The sequence below is a fragment of the Erpetoichthys calabaricus genome, chromosome 1, assembly GCF_900747795.2.
Source record: "Erpetoichthys calabaricus chromosome 1, fErpCal1.3, whole genome shotgun sequence".
NCBI classification, from domain to species: Eukaryota; Metazoa; Chordata; class Cladistia; order Polypteriformes; family Polypteridae; genus Erpetoichthys; species Erpetoichthys calabaricus.
The window spans coordinates 93,046,867-93,073,376 of NC_041394.2; the positions used below are offsets into that span (position 1 = coordinate 93,046,867).

Below are 26,510 nucleotides of genomic sequence, written 5' to 3' on the forward strand. Positions count from 1 at the left end.
TGCACATAACTGAGGAACTTATGTGGATGCATAACACCTCATCAGTAATCAAGAAAGCCCAGTAGAGACTACACTTCCTGAGGCGACTGAAGCGAGCAAGTCTTCCCCCTTCTATCCTCACCATGTTCTACAGAGGTACCATTGAGAGTGTTCGGACCAGCTGCATCACTGTCTGGTATGGCAACTGCAACATATCTAACTTCAAGTGCCTGCAAAGGATAGTGAAGACAGCAGAGAACATTATTGGGGTGCCTCTCTCTTCACTACAGGACATATTACAAATGCAGTGTCTGCAAGGCCTGCAGCATTGTTCAGGACCCCTTACACCCATCACATGGACTTTTCACACTTCTGCCATCCAAGAGAAGATACTGCAGCATCAGAGCCAGATCTGCCAGGCTGCAGGATAGCTTTTACCCCCAAGCTGTCAGCCTCCTTAACACCATGCTGTCCCCTGGGATCTTCCACACTGCCTCAACTACCTTTAAAAACAGAACTTTTATACATGCAAGCCACTTTCCTGCAAAGACTAGAGTGCATGTAGAAAAGAACTGAAAATCTCATACTGACCTTTAAGGATTTTGCACACTGCACTTTGACATTCTTTGATATCTGTGATGCTGTGAAACATTCTAACCTGTCATTGTTTACACGTCTTAAACAACTATTATCATACACTAAGTCATGCTGCCATTTCTGTAATACCTCACACTGTGCTGTATTATCTATATCTATTATTTATCTATTATATTACATATTCTTTGACTATATTTATGTATCTAGATTGCACAATACCATACATTGCATCAATGTTCATATTGCTTACAACACGTCAATATTGCTGCTACTTCTTTGTCTTGTCTTTGCGCAATGTCTTGTCTTGTTTGTGTTTTAATTTTAATCTTAATTTTAAATTTTAAATGTAAATTTTAATTCTAATTTCAATTCTAATTTAAATTTTAATTCTAATTCTTAATTTTTTTATTTGCAATTCATGTTGTTACACTGTGGACCCTGAGCTTCGCAATTTCATCAATCTGTTTACTTGTGTATGGTTAGGATGACAATAAAGTTTGCTTTGACTTTGACTTGACTTATGAGCAATGGCTGGAATGGAGCAGGAGCCAGCCTGGACAGGATAGAGAGAGAAGAAAGGTACAGTGTGAAGTGCCACAATGTTAACCCATTCTACTCAAATGGTGTATAAAGTTTGTGATTTGATTGTTGCATGAATATCAGGATGTAAACTATGTTAATTAATCAATGATGACCAATTTACAGCAGAGCAGAACATTCACTAAGTTCAGGTAGCTGGGGAAAGTGATCCAACTTGAAGCATTAGGTTAACTATCTATATATATAATTCACTAAGCAGTCGACCATGGCACGCAAGACAGAGACCATGGGATACGCACGACAAAGCCATGCCTGCCAACTCACAGAGCCCCACCCACTAACTCTAAGACCATGGGATACGCACAATAGAGCCCTGCCTGCCAACTCTAACCCTCCTCCCGTGTCATGGGATACGCACAACTGCGTCCACCATCGCAAACTGTTTTACATTCTGCATACAACGATTCCCATCCGCGAGAAACATGCTTCTTCTTAGTTGGTCCTGCAGGAACAGGGAAAACTTTTGTCTACAAAAACCTGATTCATACCATACTATGAGCATAGTGTTTTTGTTGGCTTGCCCGCCTGCCTGCCCGCCTGCCTGACTGTTACCAGCATTCACCGTAATATATTGGAGTGTAAAACTATCGCAGCTGCTACCTCACAAACTGTCCATATTCCCCGGATTTCCCTGACCCCATCAGATTCAAATTTGCCTTTTACTTTTACACACAGACAATTTCCTGACCCCATCAGATTCAAATTTGCCTTTTACTTTTACATGCAGACAATTTCCTGTTAGATTAGCCTTTGCAATGACAATTAATAAGGCACAGGGCCAAACTTTCAAAAAGACATGCCTCTATCTGCCAACTCTAAGACCATGGAATACGCACGACAGAGCCCCGCCCGCCAACTCTAACCCTACTCCCGCGTCCACCCTCGCTCTCGAGGCATGCCCACTGCCTGCTCATGTACCCGCACACAACACCTCACCAAACACCGCCTCAGTCGCTTTCGTCTTTGCTACAGTCCACATGCACCTCTGAGCCACGTTGACTTTTCATTGTTCTTTTCGGTTCCGGCTGCTTTTCTATATATAATCCACCAAGTCGCCCGACCATGGAATTTAAACGACAGAGCCCCGCCTGCCAACTCTAACCCTCCTCCCGTGTCATGGGGAATGCACGACAGAGCCCCGCCCGCCAACTCTAACCCTCCTCCCACGTCCAGCCTCACTCTCGAGGCGCTGCTTGCTCATGTGCCCGCCCCCAACACCTCACCAAACACATCCTTACTCGCTTTGGTCTGTGCTACAGTCCACATGCAGCTGTGAGCCACGTTGACTTTTCATTTCCCTACCATGGCCACCGCTTCAAATGTATTTCATGGAAACAACACTTCTTTCAATGTTATACAAATTCCTGTATCAGGTAACTGTTTGTTTCTATCAGTCGTTTTTTTCTGGAAAAATGTCATCGACGAAACTGTTGCTCTTGAACTTCGCAACATGGCTATAACCTTTGTTTGCCAACATTGGGCTACCTTCGGCGACGTGCTGTCCGTTGTTCTTAGTCACGGAAGCATAGTCATACAGTCTGCTCAACAATACGCTGACTACATGAAAACTTCTCGAGTTTATGGAGGCAGAAATTGTGGCAATGTCCCAAATGCCTCCAGCTACTATCACCGTTCACTTCCGAGAACGTCCTCATGCCTCTCCTCAAGTTTACAATCCGGCCCAACGTCTCTCCATATCCCTACTCTTTAGCGGTCCTTTTGGATCATGGGCATTGCGAAGTTCTTTTGCTTCTCAAATACACACGTGATGATGACAATTGTATGTTGCTCTCTCCAGAGTTCCATCTTTTCATTCACTCACAGTCGTATCCTCAAACCCACCGCATTTGGACAACTGTGTCTTTCAGGAAGTGTTCACCCATCAATAAATAATTATGAGGCGTATGCTACACCGCGGGTTGGCTAGTCTGTAATAAATATTTAATAGAGAAGTAAATATGTACATAAATAAAATCAATGTAAATAAAACAAGGATACCTGCATAATTAAAGTGCAGGGATCAATAAATAAAAGGTGAAATAGGAATATATCCGGCATGGCTATATGTTCACACATAAATAAATGAATCAATAAATGAAAGACTTATTAATAAAGGTGAGATCCCAAGGTGACTGATTAAAAATAAAATAGGAGGCTACACAAAGTGTCTCGAGTGAGTCTATCATTTGTAAGTTCTGATATATATACTGCTCAAAAGAGTAAAGGAACATTTTTGAATCAGAATATAGCATCAAGTCAGTGAAACTTCTGGGCTATTGATCTGGTCAGTTAAGTAGCAGAGGGGGTTGTTAATCAGTTTCAGCTGCTTTGGTGTTAATGAAATTAACAACAGGTACACTAGAGGGGTAACAATGAGACCACCCCCAAAACAGGAATGGTTTAACAGGTGGAAGCCACTGACATTTTTTCCTCCTCATCTTTTCTGACTGTTTTTTCACTAGTTTTGCAATTGGCTACTTTCAGTGTCACTACTGGTTGCATGAGGCGATACCTGGACCTTACAGAGGTTGCACAGATAGTCCAACTTCTCCAGGATGGGACATCAATATGTGCCATTGCCAGAAGGTTTGCTGTGTCACCCAGCACAGTCTCAAGGGCATGGAGGAGATTCCAGGAGACAGGCAGTTACTCTAGGAGAGCTGGACAGGGCCGTAGAAGGTCCTTAACCCATCGGCAGGACTGGTATCGGCTCCTTTGGGGAGGAGGAACAGGATGAGCACTGCAAGAGCACTACATAATGACCTTCAGCAGGCCACTGTTGTGAATGTCTCTGACCAAACAATCCTCTAGTGGGCCCTGTGCTCACTGCCCGGCACCGTGGAGCTCGATTGGAATTTGCCATAGAATACCAGAATTGGTAGGTCTACCACTGGTGCCCTGTGCTTTTCACAGATGAGAGCAGGTTCACCCTGAGCACATGTTAGAGACATGAAAGGGTCTGGAGAAGCCGTGGAGAACGTTATGCTGCTTGTAACGTTGTTCAGCATGACCGGTTTGGTGGTGGGACAGTGACTGTCTGGGGAGGCATATCCATGGAGGGACGCACAGACCTCTAAAGGCTGGACAATGGCACCTTGACTGCCATTAGGTATCGGGATGAAATCCTTGGACCCATTGTCAGACCCTATGCTGGTGCAGTGGATCCTGGGTTCCTGGTGCCCAACAATGCCCAGCCTCATGTGGTGAGAATATGCAGGCAGTTCCTGAAGGATGAAGGAACTGATACTATTGACTGGTCCCCATGCTCACCTAACCTAAACACCTCTGGAACATTATGTTTCAGTCCATCCGATGTCGCCAGATTGCACCTCAGACTGTCCAAGAGTGCAGTGATGCCCTGATCCAGAACTGGGAGAAGATCCCTCAGGACACCATCTGTCATTTCATTAGGAGCATGCCCCAATGCTGTCATGCATGCTTACAAGCACATGGGGGCCATACAAACTACTGAGTATGATTTTTAGTTGCTGCAATGAAATTTCAGCAAAATGGACTAGCCTGCCGCATCATTTTTTCACTGTGATTTTCGGGGTGTCTTTGAATTCAGCCCTCTGTGGGTTGATAATTTTCATTTCCATCAAACGATGTGTCATCCTTTCGTTTCTAACACATTACCCAGTCCATATCAGTATAGACATCTAGCATGATTTTTTTCCCTATTTAGATCTGATGTGTTTTCAAACTGTTCCTTTAATTATTTTGAGCAGTTTATATATATATATATATATATATATATATATATATATATATATATATATATATATATATATATATATATATATATATAATACATATATGTGTGTGTTTGTGAGTGTGTAAAAAGAAGCTGAGGAGCAGGTTCTGATTACAAAATATATTCTGTAATGCAAAATATACCTAAGGTATACTTCTTGCTTGAAATCATATCCCAGCTAATATCTAATCTAATATTTAGTAGTTAAAAACTTTTTTTTTCTTTCTAAATTGCTAATACAGACCATTGCTGACAGTTCACTGTTACTGTGTTTGGAATAATAATCAAGTTTAAACATCTATGGGGCTGACATGAAAACTTCACTATCTAATTATACCATGATGTTTTATTTTGTAGTGAGATCACCTGTGATGTGCACCTAACACAAAGGTTACCAATTTTACTTGTATTGTTATTTTCCTAATTGAGAAAAGGAAGAAATGTCAAAACCAGCTACAGTATGTCTTGTAATTGTTATCTGTAACCTCTTACCTGCCTAAAAGTCCATATTGTTCCTCGTGTATTCAACACTAGGAACCTCTATGGCAGGTTGCTTGGTGACTGGGACTTTCTGTTATTTTCTCCTTTACTTCAACCCAGTTTAATACTAATAGAGGACTCCGCAAAGCTTACCTCATTCTGTTAAGGAACTGTAGCTAGACGTTGAATGATAATCCTGCACTACATATCAATAATCAGACAGAGACATTGAGTTTTAGCCTTTACTTATAAATGATATTTATTTACATAATAACCAGTAGTAGCAAATATAAGCAATACAAAGAAGCATACCCTGTACATCCTGATTGCGTACATGCTTTGTTCATTCCATTCTAGATGACATTTCCCAAACAATCCAGGTCCTTAGATTATGGATTATTTATGCTTAATCAAAAAGTGAAAAGATTGTTTGACAGAGACAGAGCTCCTAAGAATGTATCCAGCAGCTAAGCAGATGGAAAGTTCCACTTAAATGTCTGTGGCACCTCTCAAAGTGTCAGAAAGGCAGCAAGCAAATACTCCAATTTGCAACAATTTCCACATGAACGTAAAATAAAAAAAGACACATCCTTAATATTTTTTTTTGGTTTCTCCTCGACAACAATGAGATCAGAAAGAAATAATATTGAGAAATTGTCTTTTGTCTCATGCTTCTCAGATTTTTCTCTTGAGAAGAATTGCTCAAGTATTCTCACAAAGGTCTCCTTTTCAGTTTTAGCAAAGTATTTGAAAGTATTTGCACTGTGTACTCATTAATATATGGTGAAATTTTTGGACAGTAATAATAAAAACACTTTACTATGGTTACAAAGTTGTAGTTCTTGCCGCTGAGTAATACTATTAGTTTATTAGTTGCTCTAATTTATATTGCTGTGCTGAAGTTAGATCATAATCATTCTGGAAGAACAAGCAGGCAGTGTGGCATAGTGGTTAAGACTTTGAAGTTGTGGATTTAAATACCACTACTGAAAACTATGTGTGACCATGAGGAAGTCACTTCACCAACTGTTCTCAAATTCGCAAAGGAAATGTAACCAGTTATATCTCAAATGCTGTAAGCCAACCTGGATAATGGGACCAGTTCAATAATAAGTAAAAATGTTAAGTCTTGAAAGAGATTAAAACAATATTAGAAAAAGTACTCACAAAATGTATCATGCTTTTCAAGCCAAATTCTCAATTTTGATTCCTTTTACCTCAGTTTTATCTCATGTCTTCTTTTTATCTAAACCTGTTTCTCCTAAGGAATTCTAGGAGAAACCTCTGTGACAAAGTTGATTCTTAAATGAAACATAAATGAGAATCTTAAGTTTCATGAACCGTCAAAGATCAATCTTTGAGAAGTAAAATTTTCCTATGGGAAACCACCAACTGAATTAAACTAGAAACTGAACCAGAAACTGAAGAATAAAAGTTCTAATAAACGACACTCTTTAATGTATTTTCATCCAAATTAAGAGCACACTCCTGGTTTACTAACTGCAACCAAAGTGGCTATCATTTTTACAGTTTCTCAAAACACTGGAAAGTTTTCGCATAAGCTCAAAATCGAATCACTTGTGAATCAAAAGCGGCACTAATCTGTTAACAGACTAGCTATCCAAACATTGTAAGGTTCTTTCTTGCTTTCAGTCTTCCCAGAATACACTTCACTACGATCCAGCTTGACAATTCTTTAAGGGCGCAGGCATTTACCTGAAATCTTTCAGTTGAACAAATTAAAGCACCTCCTTTACATGATAAAACATTTTTTTTAATGTTGAAAATGCACATTGCCAATTAACTTTTAAAAACCTAATAACTAAAATACATGACTAAGACAGAGAGCCATAAAGTTTACACTATGCACTGTAAAACACAGTATAACATATTCCACAAAATATACCCTGTAAACTGTTTTTATTAAAGTATGTTCCCAATGGCATTTCAGATATCTCAAATGTAAGTTTAGGGACAACACATCTGACTAACAATGACACCCAGGGATGTAACGTGTTGAATGTGGTGATAGGCTCTGTCTTTACACATTGCAACTGAGTAAACACTAATGACTGAATATGAAAGGATTGATTACCTAAGTGCTCAATGTAGTGCATACAATAGAGATTAAAATGACACTCTCCTCAGGATTGGCTTCTTCTTGTCATAAATGCTGCCAGTCTCGAATACAGTCTGGTCGAGTCTTGAATAAATGTCAACAAAACATGTATGGATGGACAGATTTATGAATAAGGTTCCACTGGTTTGGACCAGGGCCTAATTTCCAGGCTACTTACTGCTAATGGTGAGTTTTTATGTTTTCCCCATGTGTTTCTATAATTCCAAAAGCGTTTGCATGTAAAACGAATCCGTAACTATTAATTGTATAACTAAATGAATGTATACACACAATGGATTGGTATTGACTATTTTGGTTTTTGTCCCGTGCCCAATGCTGACACCTTTCACTCCTGTAATGGAATAAGTAGGTTCAGAAAATTTATTGGTGGATGCTTTGGGGAGTGAATTCAGAAGATTCTTACATTAACAGTGTTGTTTTGGCAAATGTTTTAGATTATAACAACAACACTATTCAGTCTTTACAAATTATTCTGCAGTAGATCACTTGATTATTGTTTTCAAAAGATGAACAACAACAACAACATTTATTTATATAGCACATTTTCATACAAAAAGTAGCTCAAAGTGCTTTACATAATGAAGAAAAGAAGAATAAAAGACAAATAAGAAATTAAAATAAGACAACCTTAGTTAACATAAAAAGGAGTAAGGTCCGATGGCCAGGGTGGACAGAAAAAACAAAAAAAAAACTCCAGAAGGCTGGAGAAAAAAAATAAAATCTGTAGGGGTTCCAGGCCACGAGACCGCCCAGTCCCCTTTGGGCATTCTACCTAACATAAATGAAATAGTCCTCTTTGTAGTTAGGGTTCTCACGGAGTCACTTGATGCTGATGGTTATACAGACTTCTGGCTTTTAATCCATCCATCATTGTTGGAACATCATGGTGCTTTGGGTAGATGTGGTGGCACAAGCCACCACCAATAGGACACCGGAAAAGGAAACAGAAGAGAGAGTAGGGGTTAGTACAAATTTGAATGAATAGTTATTATAATGAATTGGATATACAGAGTGTCAGGATTAAATTACAGTGAAGTTATGAGAAGGCCATGTTAAAGTAATGTGTTTTCAGTAGTTTTTTAAAGTGCTCCACTGTATTAGCCTGGCGAATTCCTACTGGCAGGCTATTCCAGATTTTAGGTGCATAACAGCAGAAGGCCGCCTCACCACTTTTTTTAAGTTTTGCTCTTGGAATTCTAAGGAGACACTCAGTTGAGGATCTGAGGTTGCGATTTGGAATATAAGGTGTCAGACATTCCGATATATAAGACGGGGCGAGATTATTTAAAGCTTTATAAACCATAAGCAGAATTTTAAAGTCAATTCTGAATGACACAGGTAACCAGTGTAGTGACATCAAAACTGGAGAAATGTGTTCGGATTTTCTTTTCCTGGTAAGGATTCTAGCAGCTGCATTCTGCACTAATTGCAAACGATTGATGTCTTTTTTGGGTAGTCCTGAGAGGAGTGCATTACAGTAATCTAGCCGACTAAAGACAAACGCATGAACTAATTTCTCTGCATCTTTCGATGATATAAGAGGTCTAACTTTTGCTATGTTCCTTAGGTGAAAAAATGCTGTCCTAGTGATCTTATTAATATGCGATTTAAAATTCAGATTACAATCAACGGTTACCCCTAAGCTTTTTACCTCCGATTTGACTTTTAATCCTAATGCATCCAGTTTATTTCTAATAGCCTCATTGTATCCATTATTGCCAATCACTAAGATTTCGGTTTTTTCTTTATTTAATTTGAGAAAGTTACTATTCATCCATTCTGAGATACAGGTTAGACATTGTGTTAGTGAATCAAGAGATTTGGGGTCATCAGGTGCTATTGATAAATACAGCTGTGTGTCATCAGCATAGCTGTGGTAGCTCACGTTATGTCCCGAGATAATCTGACCTAATGGAAGCATATAGATTGAGAAGAGCAGCGGACCCAGGATAGAGCCTTGTGGAACACCATATAGAATATCATGTGTCTTTGAGTTATAATTACCACAACTAACAAAGAATTTTCTCCCTGCCAGGTAGGATTCAAACCAATTTAAGACACTGCCAGAGAGGCCCACCCATTGACTAAGGCGATTCTTAAGAATATTATGATCAATGGTGTCAAATGCGGCACTCAGATCTAAGAGGATGAGAACAGATAAATGGCCTCTGTCTGCATTTATCCGCAAGTCATTTACTACTTTAACGAGTGCAGTTTCTGTGCTGTGATTTGTTCTAAAACCTGACTGAAATTTATCAAGAATAGCATGTTTATTGAGGTGCTCATTTAACTGCATAATGACTGCCTTCTCTAGAATTTTACTTAAGAAAGGCAGGTTAGAGATGGGTCTATAATTTTCAAGAGCAGAGGGGTCGAGATTATTTTTCTTAAGTAGGGGTTTAACTACCGCAGTCTTAAGACAGTCTGGGAAAACTAAATACTTTTTTTTAAATTTTCAAAATGAAAACATTTTGATGTTTGTGGTGAGTTGAATTGGTGCACTACAGGTATACAGTATGTTTCAGCACTGTTTGTTCAATACTTTCCATTTAAAAAACCGATTGGTTGTATGTCTTATGAACTGACTTTTGAGCAGACCTCCAAATGCAAATGAAGCCAACAAGGGCAAATCACATAAAGAAGTTAAATATATAAAATATATATATAGGTATGTGCTAATTAGTTCTGTGAAATAGGAGTTTATACATTTGAATGTTATGCGAACAACATATTAAATATATTACTTATCAAAGATATACGAGGGGCTACCCAAAAATAGCCGGAATTGAAAAAAAAATTGTTTTAATAAATTTTTCTTACTGAAATTTTAGTCTCCTTCAAAATTCTCTCCATGTGAATGAATGCACTTATCCCAACGGTTTTCACACTGGTGGAAACATTTTTGGAATCACTGAAGAGGAATGTTGTCCAATGCCCACCGTGATTTTTCTTTGACTTTCTCCATGGTACAACAACACTTTCCTTTGAGTTCTTGTTTCATATGTTTACCAACACAGATGGTAAAAGAAAAGAAAAACATTTGACTGGAAAATGTGGCTAAGGGGGCGGCACGGTGGCGCAGTGGGTAGCGCTGCTGCCTCGCAGTTGGGAGACCTGGGGACCTGAGTTCGCTTCCCGGGTCCTCCCTGTGTGGAGTTTGCATGTTCTCCCCATATCTGTGTGGGTTTCCTCCGGGCGCTCCGGTTTCCTCCCACAGTCCAAAGACATGCAGGTTAGGTGGATTGGCGATTCTAAATCGCCTAGTGTGTGTTTGTGTGTGTCCAACAGTGGGTTGGCACCCTGCCCGGGATTGGTTCCTGCCTTGTGCCCTGTGTTGGCTGAGGTTGGCTCCAGCAGACCCCCGTGACCCTGTGTTTGGATTCAGCAGGTTGGAAAATGGATGGATGGATGGATGTGGCTAAGGTCAATACTAAAGTTCAAAACTGATTGTTCACCAAAACTAAAGCGTAATGAAGAAAAAATTATTAAATAAAAGTTCCAAGGAAATATTCATTAACCTAAAATAACAAAAATAAGATTCTTTCAGCAAAGGGATTAGGAGTTTAATCTGTACATCGTTGATACAGAAGGACCAATGCAATCCGTCACCCAAATGACATCACAAACAAGCATATCTCAGAGAATTCTGGAAATGTTTTCCAAGTCACTAAATTAAGCAACATGTCTCAAAAGGGCGCCATGGCAAAATGAAAACAAAATTGGTAGAAGCAAGATACACCAAAATAGACTTAAAATTCAGAATCCTTGATGTTCAAAGCCTCATATTTGATATATACGTAATAATGTGATAATAAAAGGTACAAAAAATCTTAATCATAATATTAAGATGGCATTATGCATATTCTGACATTGAAGCTTTTAGATATTTTGGATAAAATACTTGCTGAATGCTGTTATGAACAGTCTCACGTGCAATGGAAAAACCTAATAACTGCCGTTTTTTCAAATTTGAGTTTTTCTAGTTTTTGGAGTTACTAGCTCTTTCCTGATGTTATAAGGTAGTGGTGATGGGCAAATATGTCTTCATTCCACTCATAGCATGATGGAAGAAGATAGTATGTACACAATATTTTACATACTGCAAGACAAAAACCTAGCAACCCCAGTGACCAATGAAAATGTCAGATTATGATCACGCAATTTAAATGCTTTGACTGAGTGATTTAAATGGAAGGTGTTGATAATTCATGAAATAAGCAATATTGTGTAGCTCAGGAAAAATGAAATCTAGAGATCGTTAATTATAGGGGCGACATCATTTTCTCAATTTGCAGAAAACTTGAAAGATGTGACATACTAGGTTTTTCAATAGTTGGTGAGCAGTGCTGCATGTCCTCTCTCTGACACACTAACACTGAGTACTTTCAGTCAACGAATTATTCAGCAGAAGTGTGCTAAGAAATGCCACTGGGGCTCCTTCATACCAACAGCAATACGCTTGCATAATGCCTCAATGTTTTTTTTTTTTCTTGCTTTATAGTCATTCTGGTGTGTGTTCAGATCAAAGTGTATTTATTTATTTATTACTAGCAGACCTCGTGCGCTTCGCTGCAGTCGCTGTAGTTGGAATAATTATGTACCTACATCCAACATATAGAGCTTCTTTATATACAGCATTTTTGGTTTGTCCTCCTGGAACCAAAATATATAAATTTTCCCTATGACTAATTCGTGAACATGCTACATAAAGCTGGCCATGTGAAAAGCAAGAAGTGCGTAAATCAATACCTGCAAGAGAGAAAGTTTGACCTTCAGCTTTGTTTATTGTTAATGCAAAGCAAAGTTTTATAGGGAATTGCAGTCTTTTAAATTGAAACGGATAGTCATTGCTAGAGATCATTGGAATTCGAGGAATAAACACCTTTTCACCTTTTGCACAGCCAGTTAGTATTGAGGCCTCAATAATATTTGATTGCAATGCTATTACTCTTAAGCGGATACCGTTACATAGTTTTGGAGAATTTAAATTCCAAAATAAGATTACTGGTACACCAACTTTAAGGAACAATTTATTAGAAGCCATTCCAGGAGGATTAAGGGAATTCAAAAACTCAATAGGATAATTAACTGTTTCTTCACCATCTAAAACAGAATCGATAGAAAAGTAAGATTTTTTATCACCGGGCAATTTTTGCAGCACATAGTTATTTATCTCATCAACGCTATTGTTTCTAGGCGACAGGAGACAGGTTCACATAACCATGCATCACTTTTTTCCTGTAAATTTATAACATCGGGGTAAAGTCTTTCTGTCAGTTCTTCAACAGTGTTGACTAAGTTCGCAAGATCATTTGGAATGTCAATGTTTCCATTTGAAGTCCCTTTTATTTCTCCGTTGCCTATTGCCAGAAGCAATTTTGAAAAAGCATCTGCTGAAGTGTCACAGTGTTATAGAACTCTCATATTAATGGTAAGAGTCAATCTGTGAATACAACTCCAAAGAAATGATGACTTTAGTGATGCTCTGACTTCATCGGCCCATGTACCTCTTGGAATAACTGGAAGAGTTTGTCTGAAATCTCCTGAAAAGAAAACAGTGACTCCGCCCATTACATTTTCATTATTCCTTATGTCCTGAAGCGTTCTGTTCAAAGCTTCTATTCCTGCTTTGTGGGACATAGTACACTCATCCCAAATGATAACCACACAGTCTTGTAAAACTTGAGCTAGAAGAGTCCCTTTCTTCACATTACAGACAGGAGCTTCATTGTAAGTTAGGTTTAAAGGCAACTTGAAAGCTGAATGAGCAGTTTTTCCCCCCTCCAATAATGTGGCAGCTATGCCTGAGGACACTACAGCTATTGCAACTTTACCATCTGACCTGATTTTATCCAATATTAAATTAATTAAGAAGGTTTTACCTGTGCCTCCTGGTGAATCAAGAAAAAATATTTTTCCATGACTCTTATGTACACTTTCTAATATTTCATCATAAACTCTTTTCTGATCACTCACTAAAATTTTTCATTTTCTTGTACATAAAATAGAAGCCTGTTAATATCATATGTTGTTTGTGTAGTATACTTGGTATGAAAGGAAGTGCTAGTATGACGGTGTGGTGCGGGAAGACCATAATCCTGAAGAGTTTTTCCAGACACAGACTGTAATTTGTGTTGTAACGTTATTAATACTTCATTATACATAATGTCATTGTATGTTATGTTAAGATCAGGAAACAGTCTTTGTTCTCGACGATAAATATCTTCTGTTAAACTGTTGCGATATTTTACCAACATACCGAACGGATCTGATAGATTACAAAAACCCAACATTACTACAAACAAATCCCTTAACATATTTGGCGAATCTGACAGAGAAGCTTGTTCAAGAGTGGTGTCCCAATGCGAGTCATCTTCTAAGAGGCCTAAAGTGTGACATGCTGCTTGGAAAGTAGGATATTCTTGTCCAGCAACATGTCGTATGTGCCTGAACGACGTGGGCCCTCTAACATTGTGTAGCAGGAGACGTAAATAATAACACTCTGTATTATTGGGATGAACAGCATACACACAACCAAGAGCATTGGTTTTTCTAATATCTGGAAATCCTTGTACTGGCGACCCTTGTTTTCTTCTTTGAAATGTTTTCCCGTTCCATGTATAGTATCTTGGTATTTCGTTGTATAATAAAGTTTCAGCAAAATCATCTTTCAAACATAATTCGAAAAATGCTGTAAGTGTGGTAATAGGTTGTTTAATAATACGTTGTAAAACATTGTTAGTCGTAAAGTAAACACGTTGACCATTTTCTAGGTGAACTGCCAAATGTGTCACAGGAGAATATCTCTCATGAATAGGGAAAGATAAAATCCTCCACACAGCTTCAGAAGAACTTTTGTAACGCCCTGATTGATACTGGTACACTTCGTCATTTTCTTTGTTAACAATAGCAAATGTTGCTTGATCTGTACCTTTGTTTACATATTTACAAATGTATTTAATTGACTTAACAGAATTGCAAAACTCAATGTTAATGTGAGCGTCAAAAGTCTTGCATAAAAGAGGACAATATGGTACTACCCAACGATTGTCAACAGTGATTTCTGTTCCACCTATCTTAATTTCAACAACTGATCCTCCCTCTTCAGGTGATCATCTTTTGTATGTAGGATACCCATCTTGTCCGGTTATTGTGTGACTTACAAAAGACTTAGGATATCTCTTAGTGCACTTGTCATTTTTCATGCAAGGGGATTTAGGATTTAGTGAGCCACATGGTCCATGAACCATATTAGATTTGATGATAGAAACTAGTAATGGATCTTGATGTTTGTCAGGGAATTCTGCACTAATGATTAAGTCTATCTGATTAGGAGTAATTTTTTGTTCCAACCACAGGAGAATGTGTACATGAGGCAAGCCTCGTTTCTGCCACTCAATGGAATACATATAGCAGGTACATGTGCCAAAGATTTTTCGTTTTGTTAACAAATTAATTAGTTTTTTAACTTTTAAATGAAAAATTGTACTAATAATGTCATGTCTATCATGAGCTTTTTGGCCCTGTAATAACGTGTCAGTTATTTCTGGCCATTTTGGATTAGTTGTGAAAGTAATAAACAAATCCGGTCTGCCAAATTTCCTGACATACGTCATGGCATCTTGAGTTTTTTCGTGCATATAACGTGGACTTCCTGTAAAAGATGAAGGTAAAATAACTAATTGACCCACATATTCAATGTCTCCATCACTGTGTATTGCATTTTCAGATGAATGTAATCGTCTACCCTAAGTTTCTTTAGGTTATTGCGAATAAATGAAAGACGTTCTGATTCAATTTTTGCGTACATATCAACTAAATATTGGTTGTATAGTTGGCGGCGAAAATAATGCAAGTAATTTGTTTCATTTTCTCTAACCATGATACGATACCTATAGAAACTCATTGCTGAAACAGTTTTTGCTGAGTTACATTGTAATACATTAATATGGTAACCATCTTCTCCATATGGAAACATTAGAGGATATTGAAGAGGATCGTAAGATCTGTGAAGTTCAGATATTCGTTGAAGTTGATTACTTTTCGAATGCAAAATAATGTCTGTTTGTAAAATCCTGGCCCACTATTAATACAGCAACTTCATTATTAACAGGTGCATTGTACCGTCCCTTGTGATGCTGTATAGGTATGTTCTCTGCATGAATAATAAGTCTGAAATCGTTATTTTCTCTATGAACATGCTGATCTAGCGCTGTTTTGAAGCTGTTAATGTAATTGTTTTCCATATGCAACATCTTTTGTAAATCTTTAACAATACCTAAGTTAAGACCTGGATAAATATTACATCTTAAAGTTGCTTCTATATTGTCACTGTAATTGCCCATGAAGTACAACTGTAGAAATTATGGATGTTCATTACCTTCAGGAAGAAGTGAACCAATTAAGTGGTAAACTTGACCCTGAACTTTAAAAGTAGGCATAAAAGTACCTTCAAATACAATACTTTTTGCACCAAAGGAAGTCATTTGAAAGGCATTATTGTAAGTTCTAATACAGGAAAGAAACATTTTTGATCTTGAATCTGTACCCATTAAAAGCCCTTTTATTGATTCTGGAGGATGTCTCAATGGTTCCAGTTTGACTTTACAGCAGATGCCTGAGCTCTCTCCTTTCCATGTAACGGCTTTACAGTGAGAACATATTACAGACATAGTACCAATCAGTACATCTGGGTTGGTGTCGTACAATGTAGATGGGTTATATTCAAAAGCTGAATTTTCCTTACAATTCCAGGGGAATAGGCGCATTGATGTTTCTTTGTGAGTTTCGTTCAACCGCCTGGCTTTGGGAGGCGATCCCTGTTTTTCCAATGTAGAAGGTCTTTGTTCTTGAGATTCGTCTACCCTCCTGGTTTTTGCAGAAGATGTGTGTTTTGACAACCTGAAAGTCCTTTGTTCTTGGGATTCCTTGAATCGCTTGGTTTTGGCAGCCAATCGTTTTTTTTTCCAATATAGAAGTCCTTTGTTCTTGAGATTCATTTAACCGTCTGGTTTTGTCAGCCGATCGTCCCTTTTGCAATCTAGAAGTCCTTTCCTCTTGAGATTCGTTTAACCGCCTGGTTTCAGCAGCCAATCGTGCTTTTTCCAATCTAGAAGTCCTGTCTTTTTCAGATTCCTTTAACCGCCTGGTTTCGGCAGCCAATCGTCCTTTTCCCAATCTAGAAGTCCTTTCCTCTTGAGATTCATTTAACCACCTGGTATGGTCAGGTGTTCTTGCTTTTTCTAATCTAGAAATCCTTTCTTCTTTAGATTCATTTAACCGCCTGATTTTGGCAGCCAATCATTTTTTTTCCAACCTAGAAGTTGTTTCTTCTTGAGATTCGTTTAATCGCCTGGTTTTGGCAGCCAAGCGCTTTTTTTCCAACGTAGAAGACATCTCTTGAGATCCGTTTAATCGCCTCGTTGATTGCATGTCTTCCAAGGTAGTTCCAATACCCATTTCCTGCACCGAGTCATCTCCCCTTTTATGAGTGACTGTGTTAGTGGCCGTACTTCGTACAGGTCTTTGAACGCACTGAATACTTGTAACTGGTGTTGCCCGTCGGCTACTTTCGACAGGGAATGGAAGCAATTGTCGAGTAACAAAAATTATTTGTAAGTATTTTCGCATTGAAGAAATAGTAAAAACTTGATCACTTGGGTCAATACCTAAAGAAATACACACAGCAAATGCAATTGAGAATACACCACAATCTGTATGATTTAATTGTTGTTGTGCGTCTTCATAAACTATTGGAGGTTTGTATGGAAACAAAGCATGAAGGAAACGAAGCTGCTCTTCGGTGAGGAATTTTTTATCAGCGTTTAAACTGTCATAGACATGAATTACAGCACCATCATAATAGGTACACACCCAGTGAGTCACTCGTTCAGTAGCTGCAGAAGGTAATATTTGAATATGTTTTGCATTTTGTGGAATGGGCATTATAGGTATGTCAGGAGTCCACATTAGCAAAACCTCTTGAGGTTGGAAAATTGTATGCGCAGCTAAAATTTCGTTGAATTTGCTCATGTGATGTGATCTATATATATAAAGGAGAGTTGGGATCCGAGACACTGTCTTTGTGTGTTTGTGAAGGGATGGAGAGTTAAGGGGGGGTGGGGGAGTCACGTGATCATCTCCCCTCCCATTCACCTCATTTCATTCACTTCATTTCGCTCCGAGCTGAGCTCGGCAGCTGGCGCGGTCTTGCCGTTCTTGATTTGCTTTTCACATGGCCCCAATATCTCTTGCATTGCTCAAGAGTAAGCTCAGCGCACAGCTTGATCATATTACAACCGGAGGGGCGAACTGACAACATGGTATACAAAGAGATCCTTAACAAATAATTATTGGTACATTTTCCCTCAGTTTATTATTTAAAATTTTAAAGCAGTACTTTGCTGCTGCGAAGCGCGGGTATTTTGCTAGTCTGTTGATAAATAATCATTATTTACCAACTCATTCATTGCAAAATCTGACAGTGGTAAGATCACTCCTTCCATAACACTAAACACAAACACTAAGTAGACACTAACACTAAAAAACGGCAACACCGCCGGGAACAACGCTAAATGAGATAAAGTAAAAGTCAACTAAACACTAAAGTACAAAAACGAAGTAGAAAGTAACAGTAAACCGCAACACCGCCGGGAACACCGGCACACCGCGTCTACTAAACACTAAGAAACACTAAGTAGAAACACTAAAGGAAAAAATACTATTCAGTAAGTACCGCGTCTACTAAACAGTAAATCAGTGAAGGAGAAAGGACTAATCATTATGGAAAAAGAACGGCAAGACCGTGTCAGTTGCGGAGATCAGGTCTGAGCTAAATGAAGTGAATGAAATCAGGTGAATGGGAGGGGAGATGATCATGTGACTCACCCATCTGCCTTAACTCTCCATCCCTCCACAAACACCATCTCTCGGATCCCAACTCTCCTTTCACACACCGCGTCTACTAAACACTAAGAAACACTAAGTAGAAACACTAAAGGAAAAAATACTATTCAGTAAGTAGCGTGTCTACTAAACAGTAAATCAGTAAAGGAGAAAGGACTTTAAACACTAAGGAAAAAGAACGGCAAGACCGCGCCAGCTGCGGAGCTCAGCTCGGAGCGAAATGAAGTGAATGAAATGAGGTGAATGGGAGGGGAGATGATCACGTGACTCCAACACCCGCCTTAACTCTCCATCCCTCCACAAACACACAAACACAGTCTCTCGGATCCCAACTCTCCTTTATATATATAGAGTTAAAGAGCTTCTGTAAAAAGACAAATGCCCCCCTCCCATCTATCTATCTATCCATCTATCTATCTATCTATCTATCTATCTATCTATCTATCTATCTATCTATCTATCTATCTATCTATCTATCTATCTATCTATCTATCTATCTATCTATCGTACAATTTTTACATATCAAAGTCAAGTCAAACTGAACTTTATTGTCATCTCAACCATACACAAGTATACATATAAACGAAATTGAGAAGCTCAGGGTCCACAGTGTAACAACATGACGTGCAAATAATAAATTAAAAATAGAATTGAAATTTAAAATTAAAACACAAACAAGACAAGACATTGTGCAAAGACAAGACAAAGAAGTAGCAGCAATATTGACATGTAATTAGCAATATGAACATTGATGCAATGTATGGTATTTGCAATCTAGATACATAAATATAGTCAATAGATATGTAATATAATGAATAAATAAAAATAATAGATATAGATAATACAGAAATTATCAGTGTATGATAATAGTTGTTTAAGACATGTGTAAACAATGACAGGTCAGAATGTTTCACAGCAGAAGGATATCAAGAGTGTCAAAATACTTAAAGGTCAGTATGAGATTTTCAGTTCTTTTCTACCTGCACACTCGTCTTTGCAGGACAGTGGCTCGCATGTATAAAAGTTCTGTTTTTAGAGGTGGTTAAGGCCGTGTGGAAGATCCCAGGGGGCAGCATGGTGTTAAGGAGTCTAACAGCTTGGGGGTAAAAACTCTCCTGCAGCCTGGCAGATCTGGCTTTGATGCTGCAGTATCTTCTCTTGGATGGCAGAAGTGTGAAAAGTCCATGTGAGGGGTTTAAGGGGTCTTGCACAATGCTGCAGGCCTTGAAGACACTACGTTTGTAAAATATGTCCTGTAGTGAAGGGAGAGGCACCCCAATAATGTTCTCTGCTGTCTTCACTATCCTTTGCAGGCACTTGCAGTCGGATATATTGTAGTTGCCATACCAAACAGCTGGTCAGAACATTCTCAATGGTGCCTCTGTAGAACATGGTGAGGATGGAAAGAGGAAGACTTGCTCACTTCAGCCGCCTCAGGAAGTGTAGTCTCTGCTGGGCTTTCGTGATTAGTGATGAGGTGTTATATGTCCACGTAAGTTCCTCAGTTATGTGCACATCGAGGAACTTGGTACTCCTAACAGTCTCCACATCTAAACCGTTGATGCTGAGTGGGATGTGGGCAGGATGTGATTTTCTGAAGTCCACAATTATCTCTTTTGTCTTGTCAACATTGAGAGACAGATTGTTGTCTTCACACCATGAAGACAGCCATTCCACCTCATCTCTGTATGCTGTTTCATCATCCCTGCTTATCAGTCCCAGCACTGTTGTATCATCCACAAACTTGATAATGTGGTTGGTGTTGTGCGTGGCTGTGCAGTCGTGAGTCAGCAGGGTGAACAGCAGTGGACTAAGCACACAGCCCTGCGGCGCTCAGTGTGATGTTGCTGGAAGTGTTGCAGCCCATCCGAACTGACTGGGGCCTCTCTGTCAAGAAGTCCAGGATGCAATTGCAGAGGGTGGTGTTCAGGCCCAACCTGCTCAGTTTTACAACCAGCTTTTGAGGGATTATTGTGTTGAAGGCAGAGCTAAAGTCTATGAATAGCATCCTGACATATGTGTCTTTTTTATCCAGATGTGTCAGGGAGAAGTGAAGGGCAGAGCATATGGCATCTTCAGTTGACCTGTTTGAGCGGTATGCCAACTGAAGAGGGTCAAGGGAGGCAGGGAGATTAGTCTTTATGTGTGACATGACTAACCTTTCGAAGCACTTCATTATGATTGGCGTGAGTGCAACTGGTCGGTAGTCATTCAAGCATGTCACTAATGACTTCTTCGGCACTGGTATGATGTTGGTCGACTTGAAACATGCTGGGACTGACGACTGGCCCAGTGATGTGTTGAAGATGTCTGTGAGGACACCAGCCAGTTGACTGGCACATTCTTTGAGCACATGACCAGGTATGTTGTCAGATCCTGCAGCCATGCGTGGATTGACTCTGGATAGAGTCCTCTATCTATCTATCTATCTATCTATCTATCTATCTATCTATCTATCTATCTATCTATCTATCTATCTATCTATCTATCTATCTATCTATCTATCTATCTATCTGTCTATCTATCTATCTATCTATCTATCTTCATGTCAGTTATGGAGAGACAGAGTACCTGGTCAGTGGAGGAAGGTGTTGCTTTTCTTGCAGGCTCTTTGTTCTGCACCTCAAACCGTGCAAAGAAGTTGTTCAGCTCTTTCGAAAGGGAGGCATCACCATCGCTGCTGTGTGGGTTGGGCTTGTAGTTTGTAATTGTCTGAACACCCTGCCACATACGACATGTGTCTCTGGTGCTGCTGAATTGTTTGTTAATCCTCTGCACGTATGCCCACTTAGCTCTCCTTATAGCGTGAGACAGGTTGGCTCTGGTCACCCTGAGGGCGGCCTTGTCTCCAGATCTGAAGGCTGCATTTCTGATCTTGAGCAGCTTGTGCATTTCTCTTGTCATCCAGGGCTATTGGGTGGCTCTTGTGGTAACATCCTTGGTAACAGTAACATCCTCTATGCATTTGGAGATGTAGCCAGTCACAGAGTCTGTGTACTCCTCCAGATTGATTGAGTCACCGTCCATAGCAGCCTCCCTGAAAATGTCCCAGTCTGTCAATTCGAAGCAGTCTTGGAGAACTGAAACAGCACCAACCTGCCACACACTGATGTTATTGCGGGTTGGTTTAGTGCGCTTCAGCAGGGACTTGTATGCAGCAACTATAAAAACGCTGATATGGTCTAAGCAGCCGAGGTGGGGGCGGGGTAGGGCCTTGTAGGCATCAGGAGCGCTCGTGTAAACATTGTCCAGACTTGAATTTTTGACTTCCTGGTGACCCACTGTCTTACTTTTTAAGTTTGATTTTTTTCTCGGTCCTTTTTATGAAATCTTTATTTTCTTGGTCTTATTTTCTGCTTTTTACCATCTAGTGGACAACTAGCCAAATGGTTATTCACGTCAGTTTGGCTCAGGAATTTTGGTTAAGTCATCCTCTGTGACCCGCTCTACATTTCTAAATCTTAACCAAAGTTATTTTGTACGTATCTCTGACACACAGACTTTATCCTAACCAGAGCTTTAGCTATGTCATCTATCTACGCATATGGAATTTGGGATTCAGGCCAAAAGGATTGTCTGTATAAACATATAGTCCTATGCACTATTCAAATATCTTTTTGAAGGTTGGTAAAATGTTTATAGCTAGCAGAAAAGAGCAATTAAAATATAAACGCTCACTCTGGTGACTGACAGGTTGCTTCTGAATTTCAGTGCAGACCCCGAAGGCCGCTTGATCTGAGACAGGAAGATGAGTAATTTGCACTTCAGCAGTCATAAAATGAGTTATTAGGCAAAACAATGGCAAAATAAAGAGAGACTTGTGTGCGTGTGCCCCTCAGTAGTGCCTCCTGTATAATAAATTATATCTCACAGCATTTATATACATATTGCAATAACATAAATGTCACTTCTTCCATACAAACTGACAAGTTAGACTCATTGGAGAATGCCAACTGCCATCATTTCCTAAAGCCTGAATACATTTACTTCACACTCCAGGCTTGATATGAGCATTCTTTTTCTCATGCAAAGGCTTGTGTAAACTCTTGACTTGCATTGTACAGTATGTCAATAAAAATGCCTCTTTCACTCACAAACCTAGGGACTTCACCCAGACCCTCCTTTAGAAAAATTTACGATTTCTGACTACTGCTATTTAGGAAAAATGTGAAATGTCTGGTGTTTTTCCTTTTTAAATTTTGGGGTGTCAAAATATCTCTTAAAAAATCCACATTTATATTCATATAACAATATATAAATCAATACGTGTTTCACATATATATTTGCATGTCTCCATGGACTAAAGAGAAATGTAATGTTTTATGTGTCACTTAATCTGTAGATAAAACATTTGGCAGCCAGAGACCTTTTTGATTGGCACACAGGGAACATTCAGGTGCAAACTTTATCTTCCAGCTGTTGCTCAAAACACTTGACATTTAGCGAGGTGTTCCAGTGGGGTAGATAAAATGTAAGAGTTGTGGCTCTACCATGTAGCTAGGCCAGTCTGGTTGTCTGCTTTCTCCAGCAGATGCTTCTTTCAAGTCAGCATTAAAGGCACTGCAGGATGAGATTGACAGCTGATTAATATGCCAAATTTTACTTTCTTCCTTTACATTAATTACTACAGCAATCAAACAGGCTAGCCAGATGATAACACTCCAGAAACTGTAGACTGATTAGCTGCGTGACAGAAAATGACGATTGTATTCCCCATTCAAAATTCTGCCCACTTGTATGAGTTAATGTTGTGCCTTGTGTGAATTATTGGATAATCATTTTGAAAGATGACATCGACCTCAATGTGACTAAGCACATGTCAGCAGAATGTTGAACAACACAAAAAAGGTAGTGTCATAGATTAGGTGACTCAGATCCCACTGTAGTATGGCATTCACTAGACACTCACTGGTGGAATATCTTTTGGTAGAGTAAGAAAGAATGATCTTTAGAAAGGAAACTGAGACAACAAAGAATGCAAGATAAGATACACAAGAGATTGAAGGCATCAACATACAATGGATGCTAAGGAATGGAGCTTGACCACATGTAAGGTAACTCAGATTCAGAGTATAATGTTCCATGTACTGACACCTCTGTACCGCTTCCCGGGACTCTTTTCCCGATTATGCCCTACCAGTCCTTGGAGTATACTACCTCCACCTCTTCTCATGCATTACTGTGTAAATTAGGTGTCATATTTGATCAGTCTCTGAGTTTTAATGCACATGTAAGGTGTCTCAGTCATTGTTATTTTTTTTTTCATTTAAGAAATCTATCCAAGTTGAGATCTCTTGTTACCAAGCCTGAGGTGGAAATGCTGGATTATTGCAATTCCCTGTTTACCTGTCTGAGTAAAGCTGGTTTCTCTCTTTTTCAGACCGTTCAAAATGTAGCTCCCAGCTTTTAACACATTCACACAAGTGGACCCACATATCCCCAATTTTACACTCTCTACATTGGATCCTAGTGGAATTTATGATCCAGTTCAAAATTCTGGCACTTACTTGCAGAGTTCTGCATGATCAAGCTCTCCAAATATATATCACAAACCTTCTTCAGCAGTACACCTTGGGTCGTGCTCTGAGATCTGCTCAGTTAAATCTCCTTTTGGTTCCTTGTACCAGACTAAAGACACGTGAGGATTGCACATTTCACACCATTGCTCCAAGGTTATGAAACAGTTGTCCACTGACATTGGGATCAGGAAAGTCTGAACTGTTTAAGCGTCACTTTAAGACACATCTGTTCAGACAGGCATTTGGGTAGTGCTGCCATCTCTGGGTGTCTTTTATACTGCATTGTCCTTATTTTGTATGTTGCTTTGATATTTCATTTTATTCTATGTGTTATTAGAACATTAGAAAAATCTAGACAAGGGCCATTCAGCCCAACAAAGCTCGCCAGTCCTATCCACATAATTTTTCTAAAAAAAAATCAAGTCTACTTTTGAAAGTTCCCAGAGTTTTACTATCTACCACGCTACTTGATAGCTTCTTACAAGTGTCTATGGTTCTCTTTGTAAAACCTCTGTGTGGTTTTATTGTTCAGTGCTTTCTGACTTTTTACTTACTTTTACTCACTTACGTACTTACTTACTAGAGTGGCAGCAAAAATGAAACAAAAATAAAAATAGGTATCTACTTCCCTACTAGCCACACAACAAGTACAAAACACACCAACAGAAGCAGAATATATCAATGAAATAAAATTGTTATTGTAAATAAATAAATCAGCTATTTACACAGATCCCACACTGTAATGCACCCTTCCACACTGATGAATTACAATATAAGAAATTGCACTAATTAAAAACATAATTATGCAAATGACATTTATCATAAAGGATTAAGTAAGAATGAGGAAAAAGATCCTTTGAAAGTCCAACAGTTGAAATACTTTTCTTTTTTATTTCATTTTTTTTAATGTCTTTTGTTGGGAGGGTTATGCCTAGCCATACCTGAATTCTAAAAAGCATGTATCTCATACTGCCTCCCCACCCAGGCATGTCAGACCTTCTCCCATGTTCTCCATAAAAACATAAAATTATCCTATATGTTGCCAAGTCTTCTTGCTTTCCATGAACAAACCCGGGTACACCTGACTCCTCCTATAGGTTGTGTAGTTTTTCCTGTAATGTTCACAAATTTCTCTCTGGTGCTGTTCTTTATCTATTTTTTCCCCTCACCCGCTGCTGAACCTTCACCTTTTTAGGTAAGTCAGCCCCGCCCCTTTTAGCTTCTATTGGCTCTCCAAGTCAGGTGCTCCTTATCAGGTAATCATAGGTATCTAATATCTATTCAGATTCTTTACTGGAATGATGAAAAAATACAACCAGACAATGGTACCAAACACACATGACAACCGCTCCACAGACTCTCAAACTCTGGACATCTGTAGACATACCAGCAGTGGAAAAATGGTTGAACAGGCTTCAAGAAAATGTTTTGAAACAAATGTCATTTATTTCTACTGCTAGCAAAGCAAATTCCAGTGCCATTACAGTCATCTGCAATGACACAAAATATAAAGTATTCACAACAAAGAACAAAAAAAAGTGAACATAAATCTGTACAGTACATATAAGTGGTTCAAATAATACGTGATGAAAATATAAGAAACTAAAAAACAATCAAATAATTCTTCTTCCTCCTTTATGGAAAAAAAGAAAACAAAATAGAAAAAATAACAGTTTTTTAAAAGCAAAAATTAAAAATGGCACAAGCAGAATAATACTCGAGAAAAAGTCAGTGGAAAGTCTAAATATATTCAAGAATGCTATTCAAAAGGATAACACCTAACTTGTTTTGTTAACCCTACTCTAAATGCCAGTCAATCTAAAAATGACCCCTTCTGGGCAACTCTCAGTTTTATACGCCGGGCCACATTTACCTGGCCAATAATGTCACAACACCAGCCCTGCATATTGACTTAATGCTGCCACAACATTCCACCACACGCAACTTCTCATCAGTGAAATAGCAACTACAGTGGTGTGAAAAACTATTTGCCCCCTTCCTGATTTCTTATTCTTTTGCATGTTTGTCACACAAAATGTTTCTGATCATCAAACACATTTAACCATTAGTCAAATATAACACAAGTAAACACAAAATGCAGTTTGTAAATGGTGGTTTTTATTATTTAGGGAGAAAAAAAAATCCAAACCTACATGGCCCTGTGTGAAAAAGTAATTGCCCCCTTGTTAAAAAATAATCTAACTGTGGTGTATCACACCTGAGTTCAATTTCCGTAGCCACCCCCAGGCCTGATTACTGCCACACCTGTTTCAATCAAGAAATCACTTAAATAGGAGCTGCCTGATACAGAGAAGTAGACCAAAAGCACCTCAAAAGCTAGACATCATGCCAAGATCCAAAGAAATTCAGGAACAAATGAGAACAGAAGTAATTGAGATCTATCAGTCTGGTAAAGGTTATAAAGCCATTTCTAAAGCTTTGGGACTCCAGCGAACCACAGTGAGAGCCATTATCCACAAATGGCAAAAACATGGAACAGTGGTGAACCTTCCCAGGAGTGGCCGGCCGACCAAAA

The 26,510-nt window shown here is 38.9% G+C and overlaps 1 protein-coding gene across 1 annotated transcript; it reads right to left on the reverse strand.

The window, feature by feature from the left end:
* Positions 1–16,292: 16,292 nt before the first annotated feature.
* LOC127526692 (uncharacterized) lies at positions 16,293–17,042 on the reverse strand. Its single transcript, XM_051922869.1, has 2 exons — positions 16,867–17,042; positions 16,293–16,797 (listed from the first exon to the last, which is right to left on the reverse strand). The coding sequence occupies exons 1-2, from the start codon at positions 17,007–17,009 to the stop codon at positions 16,293–16,295; spliced, it is 648 nt and encodes a 215-aa protein (XP_051778829.1). The 5' UTR covers positions 17,010–17,042.
* Between the last annotated feature and the right edge of the window lie 9,468 nt (positions 17,043–26,510).

What these genes read in the sequence shown, in the direction of transcription:
- LOC127526692 (XM_051922869.1), bottom strand. Translation starts at nt 17,009, where the DNA reads ATGGGTATTGGAACTACCTTGGAAGACATGCAATCAACGAGGCGATTA. An exon ending in CAAGAAGAAACAACTTCTAG is followed by an intron (nt 16,798 to 16,866) that starts GTTGGAAAAAAA and finishes AAGGATTTCTAG; the next exon opens with ATTAGAAAAAGCAAGAACAC.